Consider the following 13,432-nt stretch of genomic DNA (forward strand, 5'->3'; position numbering starts at 1 on the left):
GGTACCACTTTTCCGCCTTTTATATTTTTCGTAATTTTACTTGACTTGAAGACAACTTATTTGTTATTACATATAACATATTTACATATTATGTGCAATTACCGACGAATTAAAATTAATACCTACGTATATAGGTACCTATCTTAATTCGTGTGTACCTACACCTTGAATAAAAATATTGCTTGCCTATTTATATATATATATATATATGGTAAATAATGGTACCTATTACTAATTATAATATTTTTTTAGGTACCTAATTTAAATAATAATTTACAGTATACAATATTAATAATATTATACATAGGTAAACACTACCCATAACCCAATACCCATTGTTTACTTTACACTATCGTAATCAGTAATCACATTGGGTAAGATTTGATAACAGAATTATGGTGAATTCAAATTTTTTTATCATATTATACTTAATTCTTTAAGTTTTAAATTAAAATTAATTTTTATTTATTAAAAATGCTTGCCTAATATCTACAGTGTTTAGCTATAGAAATGCCTGATTTCTATTTATTATTAGACTTATACTCATCTTCTCATTAATTGTAGTTATTGATATTATCGTTATTATTGCCATATATTATAATACATTGTCTAATCAAACTGCTTAATGTTTCTCTGTCTATCTACGTTTAAATTTAAATCGCGTTTACTCTTTACCATCTTGGTCTTGTTGATTATCGCACCGTTAATTGGTCATTATTATCTTTCAAAGGCAAGTAAATGTTCAACTAAATTAAGTTATTGAAATTTCTATGTTTATGTATATTTCAGGAAGAAAAAGATGGATTTGAAAATTCTTATAACACACATTCAAAACTGGAAGTTCATGGGGACTATGGTGTTCTTAGAGCTACCGACTTGAAACATAGAATAGCTGAATTAGTTAGAATAAAAAGTAATGAAAATTGCATTTATATATTATATATTTTTATACCTAATGTGATATTGAAATATAAATTTATTATTATTATTTTCATATATCATGTTATAGTTTGAGCGTTAAATATAATGTTATTTTATGAAATAACTAGAAAATTCATTGATTACCTGCTAATGTTTGTTAAAGTATTTAAGTATATATTATATACAGTTTTAATTTGATTATCGTTAAAGTATCGAATAAATTTAAATGTAAAATAAAATCATATAAAAAATGGTTATATTTTTAACTAGAGGAATTGTAATTATACATTATTTATTTGTGGCATACTCGCATACTATTATGGCATTTAGAATTGCACAATACCTTGCTTTTCTACCAATAAATATTTTTTTTCACATTTTTTATTGTAAGTATACTTTAAAAAAATCTGATTAATTCCAAGTGATTAAACAGTTGTAGTAGATGCTTATTTTATTGTTATATTCGAAACAGTTACTACTGCTAATTCACTTTTGAATATGCCATAAACTGTGAACTTGAGTAGAGGTTTTTCTAATACTCTTGTAATGTAACATGTAAAGGTTTGTTAATTATAAAATCTTATTTAATATATTAAAATATTGAAGAGTAAAATAGCAGCATTGTAAAGACTATAGACTAATATATTATTAGTATAAGAAAGTTTAATGTATGAAATATTTTTTAAAGTATAAATTATAGGTACCCTATTTCATTGACTTATTCAACACTCTAATTAAAACAAATATATGCATCAACAGCAAGGTTACAAGTATATATTTTAATATTTGTAATGTTCTTAATGCTTTTTTAGATTCTGTAAATAATGAATTAAGAAATATTGAAGGAAAACGGCAAAAACTTCTAAGTGAACTTGCTCTTAACCATAAAAAAATTGAAGATTCTAAAGCAGAACTTGTACGACAAGAAGCAGAATTAGAAAAACTAAAAATGTCTGTGAAACAGGTTAATATAATACATTTAATTTCTCTGAAAATATAGGTATGACAATTCATTATTTTATTTTATTTTATTTTAGGCTCAAGTTGCCGAAAATGAAGCTATTATACAGAATTCCCCTAACCTTGCCCCACCAAGAATTATATTACCACAAAATCCTCCTTCATTTTTACCGTTATCTGCAAACACACATTATACATGTCGAAATATGAAAAATTGTTTTGATTATTCTCGCTGCTCATTAACATCAGGATTCCCATTTTACTTTTATCTTCCAGAAGAATTACCTGAATTAGTTTCTACATCATTGAATAAAATTGTTTTTCAAGTTTTACGCTATAATCCACATTTTACTAACAGCTCGAATAATGCTTGTGTGTATGTAGCTTTACTTGGCGAAACTCGTAATTTTATTAACACAACTCAATTAGAACGTCTTCCCTTTTGGGGTGGTGATGGTAGAAATCATATATTATTTTATTTAAGTAAAAATATCTATGACAAACCAAATTTTGATCAAAATATTAATTTTGGACGTGCCATACTTGCTCAGTCTTTTTGGAATGAAAAGAATTTTCGTCCCGGTCATGATATAATTTTACCTGTTAGTTTTGGACCACCAGGTGGAGAAGTATGGATGGATTCTCCATACATGTTACCAGCTAGAAGGAAATATTTGTTATCTTTTGAAGGATATAAAAATATTAACATTACTAAACGCCAACAAAACTTTGGTAATTTAGAAATATTAGACTTACATTAAATGTTAATAATTTATTTATTTTTATTTTTTTTAGTTGATATGTTACAAAAGTTTATTACACAAACAACTGTTGATCAGTTTTATATAATAACTGATTGTGAGAATCAAAGAGTTGAGAGTGACATAATTGATTGGTGTTTGTGTAGTGATGAAACTAAACGTAAAGTTTTTATTACTCAGTCAACTTTTACATTGATTCCAGCTCCTTTAGACAATGATATGATATCAACAGCAATGATGCAAACTCGTATATTTGAATCACTTAAATTTGGTGCTATTCCTGTATTTTTAGAATATGACAGAATTGGATTACCTTTTGATGAAGTAAAATGATTTTCAATATTTATCATAGGCGTGTGCTTAAAAGCAGCGAAAGGAGCAAAAAATTAATCTGTAGTATATTATATTTTTAAATTATGGCTGCCAATTTCTGATATTTTTTTACTGCTGTAAATTTTACTTCCTTAAAAGTTAAAATTAAACTGTTGAAGAATTTTTTACAAGTTAGGTTAAGTCTTAATAATTATTTTTTTCCATGTAAATGTTTTGTTTAATATATGATATGATCATATTTTTTAAATTAATTCAATGTTAAGTTTAGTTAAAATATAGGCTGGTTTATTTTGTTTTTTATCTAAAACTCTAAAGTCTGTACACGCCTATGCCTAGTATGATGCAGTAAATTACAATATCTTAAAAAACTATACTTCAGGTTATAGATTGGTGTAGAGCTGCTATATGCATAGCAGGAGAAAGAATTCCAGAACTTCATTGGTTGTTGAGAACTATACCTGATAATGATATACTATTAATGAGACGACAGGGTAGAATGCTATACGAAAAATATTTTGGTACTATTCAAGCTATTTTGGATACAACCCTTGCTGTTATACGTAATAGAATTGGTATACCTCCCATGCCAGTAATTGATACACCTTCGCCGAGTATATTTAATGAACATTTTAAAGTTAGTTTTCTTTGATTAAATTAAATAATTATATAAATTATAAAATATATGTACTTAAATAATTTTTAATATAGCCAATTAAAATGGATCCAATTATACCGGATGCTGAACCTGAAGAAAGTTTAGGTCCATTAGAGCAACCTTTTAGCTCTCCCGTTTTTAAAAGAAATTATACAATTATGAATATTCAAGGTTATGAATTATGGAACAGTTGGGGAGATCCATTTAAACTCTACCCACATACGCCTTTTGACCCTTTGCTTCCATCAGATGCAAAATTTATTGGTCAGTTAAACATGTTTTTCAGTAGTTTTCATGAAAATTGTATACGTTATTAAGTGTTTTGTCTTATGCTTAGGTTCTGGTAAAGGTTTTCGACCAATTAACAATGGTGCAGGGGGAGCAGGAAAAGAATTCTGTCAAAGTCTTGGCGGAAACTCACCACGAGAACAGTTTACCATAGTTATACTTACTTATGAACGTGATCAAGTATTATTTTGTTATTTATATTTTTTTATTTTATGGCATATTTATTTATTTTTTTATTTTTTTTTTTATTAAGGTACTTATGAATTCTCTTAGTCGTTTACATGGCTTGCCTTATTTAAATAAAGTACTTGTTGTGTGGAATTCTCCTAAACCACCTCTTGAAGATTTACGATGGCCTGAAATTGGTGTACCTATACATGTTAGTATAACATAAATAATTTTATTTGTATACTTGATATTTATTTACTTTATAATTTATTCATTCAGGTTATTCAGGCAGCTAAAAATAGTCTTAATAATAGATTTTTGCCTTATGAAGCAATCGAAACTGAAGCTGTTTTATCAGTTGACGATGATGCTCATTTAAGACATGATGAAATTATGTTTGGTTTTAGGTAAATTGTATTTTCATTATTTTATTTTTAATTATTATTTAATGTCAATACTTATATATTATTAAGGGTTTGGAGAGAACAGCGTGATAGAGTTGTTGGTTTTCCTGGACGCTTTCATGCATTAGACCTTAATCATGGTGGTTGGCTTTATAACTCAAATTATAGCTGCGAATTGTCCATGGTTTTAACAGGCGCAGCGTTCGTACATAAATATTATTTATATTTATATTCATATTGGCTACCTCAAGCTATTCGAGACAAAGTGGACCAATATATGAACTGTGAAGATATTGCAATGAATTTTTTGGTATCTCATGTTACCAACAAACCTCCAGTGAAGGTAATTATGTGGTTAATTAAATATTTTAACATAACAATAATATGCATATTATTTCAATTTCAGGTAACATCTAGATGGACTTTTCGTTGTCCAGGATGCCCTGTTTCACTTTCTGAAGATGAAACACATTTTTTAGAACGCCATAAATGTATCAACTTTTTTACTGAGGTAAGATGTTTTTATAATTTTTTTTTATATCATCAAATTTAAAATGTTATATGATATTATTAAATTTTTAACACATTTCTTTTTAATTACATTTTGTAATATTAAATATTTTTATGTTATAGATATTTGGATACACGCCTCTTCTAAATACACAGTTTCGAGTTGATTCTATTCTTTTTAAAACTCGAATACCACATGACAAACAAAAATGTTTTAAATTTATATGAAATATGATAAAAGAATCAGATCAAATTGAAGTATATGATTTTTTTCAGTTCACATTCCGTAGAGTTTGGGTCATATATTTTTATAATTTAACAAGACTGATAATTTTAAATTTAATTAAAAATATTTACCTTTTTGACTTTTCTTTACTAATGTAATTGATAAATTATTGATATACACATAGAAAAAATGTATACTTCTATAACACAAATGATTACACCGTGTTTATGTGATAAAGGCTTTATAAAAACTAACAATTTTTATGTTTTAAATTATTTTCTAAAGTTTATTAAAAAACCTAAGAATAATGTGAAAATATTGTTCATTAGATTCTTTAGAAATGTCTGCTTTCAATAAAATATATATGTACAATGTAGTAGGAATATTTTCATAATTATAAATATTGTATTTTTTCAAAAAATTTGCACATCCAATTTTATTTTGTGACATTTTATGTTTGTTAATATGTAATTTATAGTTGTCTTTAATGAAATTATTAAATACTGTGATATACAGACAGTTTTTAATACAAAAATCAACTACTAATTTAGTACCTACCTATTCAATATGTCCATTAGAGTTATCACTTATCATAACAAAAAATGTTTGTTAGATTTAAAGTGCAGGCATTAATAAAAAAAACTAAAAACACTATGTGATTACAATATACACACAATGTCTTATTCATAGTATTAATTTAATAAATGGTTATTGTAAAGTTTAGTCAAAGATCAAATCAAAAAAGTAAAAGATTTATATTGAGTTATAGCACTGTATCTACCTACTTTATGTAGTTACATATAAGTATATAACCTATACAAAAAAAAAATAATAGTGATAGGAATACCTAGTTCTATGGTTTACTTCTTACTATTAAAACCTTTGTCTACCACCAATTACTAAAAATAATTTATTTATATAGGTGTGCTTTGCAACTAATGAAAGTATATTGTTCTATAACTACCATTTACCAATACATAGGGTACTACAATAATTTAAATTTAAAATTATATTCACAATAACACTGTAATAAAAATTATTTTTATATTGGCTAACCATGTCGATAGGTTGGGTTACAGTGTCAAGTTGGTTGTTTCTCATGAACCCAAGAGGCTTTGAATGTTATTTTCAAGAAGTTTTTTTTTGGGTAATTTGTAATTTTTTAATTTTTGTCAGTGAATAGACAAGCCATATTTGGTATGAGTATGATGCCATGTTGTTGGTGGGTTTTATTATTGCTGTATATAACAGAAGAGACTGGAGAATATATATATACATAGGCTATATTTAATATATATTTATCATGATATATTCTTGTTGTTCGTCAAGAAATAGGTATACAAACCTACATCATGTTGCGTCCCAACTTGGTCGATATAATATGCATCAACGTACGAAATGAATCGGTACGTCGTGGTATTTCAAGTATAGTTTACGTTTATTAAAATGAGTCTTGCACAAATACAAATATTATAAGCTTAATATAAATTAGATTGTGAGTGGTGTTACGACTGGCCTCTGAATGTCATCCATATCCCTAACCGTCTGTTATATTGTAACCGTCTACCGAGCTCTTGTCTCGGTTTCCCTTAAGTAATATGATTTGTCATAAAAGAGTAGGTGGCGACTTCGTCATACGAGGGGTCCCGAAAAGATTGTTTGTGTATTCTTAAACACGACTTATCTAAGAGACATCGAGGAAAGAGACGTGTGTTTCTACTTAAATTGTTTAATTATTTTACTAATAAAATATTCCACACTCTCTTGTCCTCGCATGCCTGTATTAATTATTATATGTAAAAAAAGTGTCATCAAACTATACATGTAATATCAGTATACAGACAGTACGTGGTCCGTAACAATCTGTATACACCTTTAAATAACTAAAAAATAAAAATAGTAAACGATTTTAAAACTGTATCACGAATTATAGGTAGGTATTGTAGGTACAGTGATTAATATGTGAACTGTACGGATCACTCTGTCAATTTACTCAGTAAAAATAAATACAGTGGAATTGAAATTTTACAAATAATTTCCATAAATGGAGTGAAGATACCTATGTATTGATTTCACACTATTTTTATTTTTTTTTTTATGTATAAATTTTTAAAGTTAAAATTGTGATGGAACCATGACAATTTATAAAATGTTCAATTTTTAAAGTTAAAGTAGGATATTTTAATACAATGATTATATAATACGTAATTCTTACAGCAACTGAAAAATATACATATCGTTTTGTTTATAGACACTTGATGTTCAAATTTTGATTGAAATATGAAATTATTAAATTTATTTTATCTATAAATTGTTCTTATAGTCCATCGACCAATTGTAATATTTTTTCGTAATACCTACCTAATTTAAAATATATTCATAAATTATATTTAATTTTCAATATTTTGTTAACAAAAACCTAAACGTCCTAAACCTGTAATAAACAAATACAGTGAAAAACGAGAAAGATTGAGAAAATTCGCGAACATTCTATAACATTAATTTTGTATTATGTTCATAAATATATATATAGTGAAAACTATTATAACTTTATGAGCCATGTGCATCATTGGTAGCGGCATAGTAAGGGGACGGCGCAACAGTCACAGCAGCGCTCGCGAAACGTATAGAACATTCTCGAACGTTCGGTCGTGTATATAAACGTTAACGGCGCGCTTTTTGGCATCAGTTTTGATTTGAAGCGATACTAGTGCGATTTGTTGAACGAACATACTGTCTTGTGCGACTCTCAGTGCTTTTCACTGCTTTACAAGTCTATACGTGTTTATTAATTATTTTTCCAGTGCGCGTTTAAACTCTCAAGTGATTTTAAACCTTCTAATAATTGATTAGAAATTCGGTATACGATTACTGCAGTATACGGTTTTCTACACGTTTTTGATTTTAATAATATTTCGTTTCGTATTGAAGTAGTGTGTGATCAACAACAACTATTGACGAAATGACTGGAAGAACAGCAATCGGCATCGATTTGGGTACCACATATTCGTGTGTGGGCATATGGCAACACGGTAAAGTCGAGGTGATCGCCAACGATCAAGGTAACAGGACCACCCCGAGTTATGTGGCGTTCACCGACACCGAACGGTTGATCGGCGACGGGGCCAAGAACCAGGTGGCGATGAACCCGGTCAACACGGTGTTCGACGCCAAACGTTTGATCGGACGTCGTTTCGACGACGAGAAGACGCAAGCGGACATCAAACACTGGCCGTTCAAAGTCGTTAACGACTGCGGCAAGCCTAAAATCCAGGTGGAATTCAAAGGCGAGCGAAAGGTGTTCGCGCCCGAAGAGATCAGTTCGATGGTGCTGACGAAAATGAAAGAGACCGCCGAAGCGTACTTGGGCCGAAAAGTGACGGACGCCGTCATCACGGTGCCGGCGTACTTCAACGACTCGCAGAGACAAGCGACCAAGGACGCGGGAGTCATAGCCGGCCTGAACGTGATGCGGATCATCAACGAACCGACGGCCGCGGCTCTGGCGTACGGTCTGGACAAGAACCTGAAGGGAGAGAAGAACGTGTTGATATTCGACCTGGGCGGCGGCACGTTCGACGTGTCCGTTCTGCAGATCGACGAGGGTTCGATATTCGAAGTGAAGTCGACGGCGGGCGACACGCACCTGGGCGGCGAAGACTTCGACAACCGGCTGGTGTCTCATTTGGCCGAGGAGTTCAAGCGGAAATTCAAGAAGAACGTGCACGCCAACCCGAGATCGTTGAGAAGGCTTAGGACGGCCGCCGAACGGGCCAAGAGAACGCTGTCGTCCAGCTCCGAGGCGGTCATCGAGATCGACGCCCTGATGGACGGCATCGATTTCTACACCCGGGTGTCCCGGGCGAGGTTCGAGGAACTGTGCGCCGATCTGTTCAGGTCGACCCTGATCCCGGTGGAGAAGGCGTTGGCCGACGCCAAGATGGACAAGGGAGACATACACGACGTGGTGCTGGTGGGAGGTTCGACGAGGATCCCGAAGATCCAGAGTCTCCTGCAAAACTATTTCTGCGGCAAACCGCTCAACCTGTCCATCAACCCCGACGAGGCGGTGGCGTACGGCGCGGCGGTACAGGCGGCCATCCTCAGCGGCGACACGAGCTCCGCGATCCAAGACGTGTTGCTCGTGGACGTCACCCCCCTGTCGCTGGGCATCGAGACCGCGGGCGGCGTGATGACCAAAATCGTCGACCGCAATTCCACCGTCCCGTGCAAACAGACCCAGACGTTCACCACGTACGCGGACAACCAACCGGCCGTCACCATCCAGGTGTTCGAAGGGGAGAGGGCCATGACCAAGGACAACAATCTGTTGGGAACGTTCGACCTGACCGGCATACCTCCGGCGCCCAGAGGCGTGCCCAAAATCGAAGTGACTTTCGATTTGGACGCCAACGGGATTTTGAACGTATCGGCCAAGGACAACAGCTCCGGACGCTCCAAGAACATCGTCATCAAAAACGACAAGGGTCGCCTGTCTCAGGCCGAAATCGATCGCATGCTCAGCGAGGCCGAACGGTACAAAGATGAGGACGAACGTCAAAAGGCCAAGATAGCGGCCAAGAACCAGCTGGAGAGCTACGTGTTCGGCGTCAAACAAGCCTTGGACGAGTCCGGCGACAAGTTGACCGAAACCGAGCGGAACGCGGGTAAACAGGAATGCGACGCCGTCATCCAGTGGTTGGATAACAATCAGTTGGCGGACAAAGAGGAGTACGAGCACAAACTTAAGGAGATCCAAAAGAGCTGTTCGGCTCTGATGATGAAGTTACACGGTGGTGCGGGACAAGGCGGTGACGCGCCTCCGGCCGGCGCTCGTGGTTTCCCCGGTTCTCGTTCCGGAGCCGGAGGACCTACGATCGAAGAAGTCGATTAAATTGCTTTCATAATTTCATTTTATTGTATATATTTTGTAAATATGGAAATACGTTGTGAACAGCATACTAATTTTATTTGTCATGTTAAGTATCCACTAGACTGATTTTTCTATTGTAATATTTAATTATTTTGCAAAATAAATATTTTATACTTGATAACTGTACATATTTTGTTTTTTTTTTTTTTTCTTGGGAAAAGAACAATTGCACTGCATACCATAACGGTCGATACTATTATACATACCATATTGTTTTAGTAATAAGATTGGTACAAGGTACCTACTAATTTATTGAGAATTATTTAGTTGTAGCGAGTAAAAACATTTGGTAGATACATTTCTTTTTACCGAATTTTCCTTGGTAGGTACCTATACCAATTTAATAAATACTTATTGGCAGTATTAGACAACGGTCATACAACTCATACATATTTAAATATTTTACAAATACTTTAAGTACTGTCTATGTTTTACACAGCATGTGTTACATGCATTTAAAATTTCCATCTTGAACAATGAACCATACTAAGTAACCATTATTAACTTATAATAGACAACTATTGTATAACAAAATATTGGGACAAATAAACTAGTCATTATCATTTTAATGTTATACAATATTTATTAAATACTATTATTTAAAAAGATAAAAGCGAATTATTATTTTGTGGTTCAACAATTACATTATCTAAAAATATATAATTACTTAACAGCTTAAAACAAATTAAAAATATAATTATTGTACTTAATAAGGAAAGTTGTTAATCCAAAAAGAAACAAGCTTTTGTTTTTTTGACTTTGACCATTAATGGAAGATGACATTTTTATTTTCCCTAAAACAAAAATTATTCATATTAAATCTTTATTATCCATCTTCTCAAAAAATTTAAATAATTATTTGTACATAGTATATAATATACTTTAACCCATATTATAATCAGTGTAGATAAATTACTTTTAAAAACTAGACCTACCTAACCTAATACAGTTTAAACTATTTACTCATTACCCAGAGATAAAAGCAATCAAGTTACTTCATTAGTTAAATTCACTTATTAATAAGACATTTTTTATTACTTTTACATTAAAAAAAAAACATTACATATAAAATATTGGAAATTAAATTACATTTTTAATTTTAAAATTTAAAATAATAGGAATAAACTAACCACAATAAATCCATTATAGACATGTAATATACATACTATATAGTATTACATTTTTGGATAAATTAAAAATAAATTTTTAAATTTTCATATTTAAAACAGTAATTTATTATATTGTTAGTAATTAATTATAAAAAATAATTACTAACCATGTTTTTTAACTCGTTCAAATTTGGAAGAAATTAGATATTTAAATAAAAAATAACAATTTTAATTATTCATTTGACCCAAGGAGCTCCAGCAACTTGACCCCCAAAAATACTTTTTTGTTAAAGCTGATTTTATACACATAATCAATATTTTATGATGTATTTAGATATTTTAAAGAATAAACATAATTTAATATTAACTGACTTCTACCTTAAAGACACTCTATGCATTAGTTTTTATTCAAGAGTACCTACCAAATTTTAAAAAACTGGCTTAAGACAAATAGATGTGAATTTTCTCATTAAACATTCAAGTATATAATTGTATTATTATCAGAAGAAATTATACTATATTTTGTTAAATAATTCATTTTAAACAACTTAAACTGTGAACATAAAAATAAATACATTAATTATTAACAAATAGGTATCTAAAAGGTTTTCTGGTCCTCGAAATTCTTTTTTTGAATCAGGTATCTGGACTACCATTGAATTTAATTGCTGAAAAAGGCTATAATATTTTATACACACAATGATAATATTTTAAAATGCAATGTTTTTGGCAAAAATTAACTTACCTACTGTATTATTTTTAATAAAATTAATTACTTTAATAATGAATATACTTAAGAATAGACTGTTTTTTGATTAGAATCATTTTGTATATGTAATTATTAATAATTGAACCAAATTTAATTTATATGTCACTGTAAATAACTCTTCAATTGCAAAATAACTCGACACCTACTATACAGCATTGGGGTTACCTACTTTTCCCCTTAAAAAAAAGTAAATATATTTTCCAATTTTTGTTATTTTACCGATTATCACTGCGGTATTGTAACTAGAAAACAAAAGAAAACATTTTTAAGTAAAATTACATCTGCATCATTATAATGTCGTATTAGTACTTATTTGTTATATTATCTGATAGCTTGAGAGCTATAATACCAGTATCTAACCTATTTATTAATTCTTAGCAGTGGTACAGTTTGTCTTATTTAGTTTTATTATATGCCTACATTTTAAAAGATATGATAGACAATAAAATTAATATTTAATATTTTAGTATTTATTTGTATTGAATTTATTACACTTACATAAAATGTACATATCATATTCATGATGCTGAATATAAGTATGTCACATTCAGATCAATTATCTTCCTTTATTAACATAGATGAAATATATTTAAAACAACAAATATATGTAAGTTTAACATAAATAAATAATATCAAGACTTTTGTCTATGACCTACACATATATTATATAGTTTATTAATAATTTAATATTTATAAAAATGCTAAAATATATAGTATACTACTTACATTTTGTTCCAAGATAATGATGGCAACAACAAGTCAATAATCGATCAAATACTCCACAGTCCCGAACAGTTGGTTCACAATTTCTAGATCTTACATAACAAGTATGTTCGATGTAAGGAAATACTTCTATAAAATAAATATTTAAGAATTATTTAATATACATTAAAAATATTAATATATTATATAGCATAGTAATAACACACCATGGTATTTCCTTTGGCAGCAACAATGATCTTCAATGACATCATTGGATAAACAATATTCGATTTCTCTTGTAGTACATTTTTTGCAACCAAATCCTATCACTAATAAGATAATTATTTAAATTAAAATTATAAATAGTGTAATTTATTATCAATTTTACTTAAATCTGGCACAATATGTTGTATTGCATTTTCAGCACTCTCTTGAGTGACACTATGTTCAATAAGTAAATGATTTGATGAGTTTGTATTACCATTAGGAAAGCTTAATACATTAGAAAATAGAAAACTTAGCAACAAATACATGGTATTCGACAACTATTTGTAAATGAGTAATTCCATGGATTGGAATACAACAAAATAAGTGTACTGTCATGGTACATTAAAGTGATTTTCACTTTTTATTATCGATTTGTCACGCAGTGATATTTGAAAAACAATCATACTATAACTACTCAAACAAAAA

At 30.5% G+C, this 13,432-nt stretch overlaps 3 protein-coding genes across 3 annotated transcripts; 2 read left to right on the forward strand and 1 right to left on the reverse strand.

The window, feature by feature from the left end:
• Window positions 1-419: 419 nt before the first annotated feature.
• On the forward strand, window positions 420-5,483 carry LOC114122118 (exostosin-3). Its single transcript, XM_050204014.1, has 13 exons — window positions 420-734; window positions 794-913; window positions 1,734-1,885; window positions 1,959-2,613; window positions 2,677-2,966; window positions 3,355-3,609; window positions 3,684-3,894; window positions 3,968-4,098; window positions 4,172-4,297; window positions 4,366-4,493; window positions 4,560-4,833; window positions 4,897-5,001; window positions 5,124-5,483. The coding sequence occupies exons 1-13, from the start codon at window positions 626-628 to the stop codon at window positions 5,226-5,228; spliced, it is 2,661 nt and encodes an 886-aa protein (XP_050059971.1). The 5' UTR covers window positions 420-625; the 3' UTR covers window positions 5,229-5,483.
• A 2,408-nt stretch (window positions 5,484-7,891) lies between these two features.
• On the forward strand, window positions 7,892-10,285 carry LOC114122099 (heat shock protein 70 A1-like). The gene has a single exon (XM_027984663.2). It carries the CDS (start codon window positions 8,189-8,191, stop codon window positions 10,118-10,120), a length of 1,932 nt encoding a protein of 643 aa, XP_027840464.2. The 5' UTR covers window positions 7,892-8,188; the 3' UTR covers window positions 10,121-10,285.
• A 462-nt stretch (window positions 10,286-10,747) lies between these two features.
• Window positions 10,748-13,410, reverse strand: LOC114122100 (uncharacterized). Its single transcript, XM_027984665.2, has 4 exons — window positions 13,128-13,410; window positions 12,967-13,068; window positions 12,764-12,889; window positions 10,748-10,953 (listed from the first exon to the last, which is right to left on the reverse strand). Exons 1-4 carry the CDS (start codon window positions 13,270-13,272, stop codon window positions 10,835-10,837), a joined length of 492 nt encoding a protein of 163 aa, XP_027840466.2. The 5' UTR covers window positions 13,273-13,410; the 3' UTR covers window positions 10,748-10,834.
• Window positions 13,411-13,432: the final 22 nt, after the last annotated feature.

The sequence above is a fragment of the Aphis gossypii genome, chromosome 3, assembly GCF_020184175.1.
Source record: "Aphis gossypii isolate Hap1 chromosome 3, ASM2018417v2, whole genome shotgun sequence".
Taxonomy (NCBI): domain Eukaryota; kingdom Metazoa; phylum Arthropoda; class Insecta; order Hemiptera; family Aphididae; genus Aphis; species Aphis gossypii.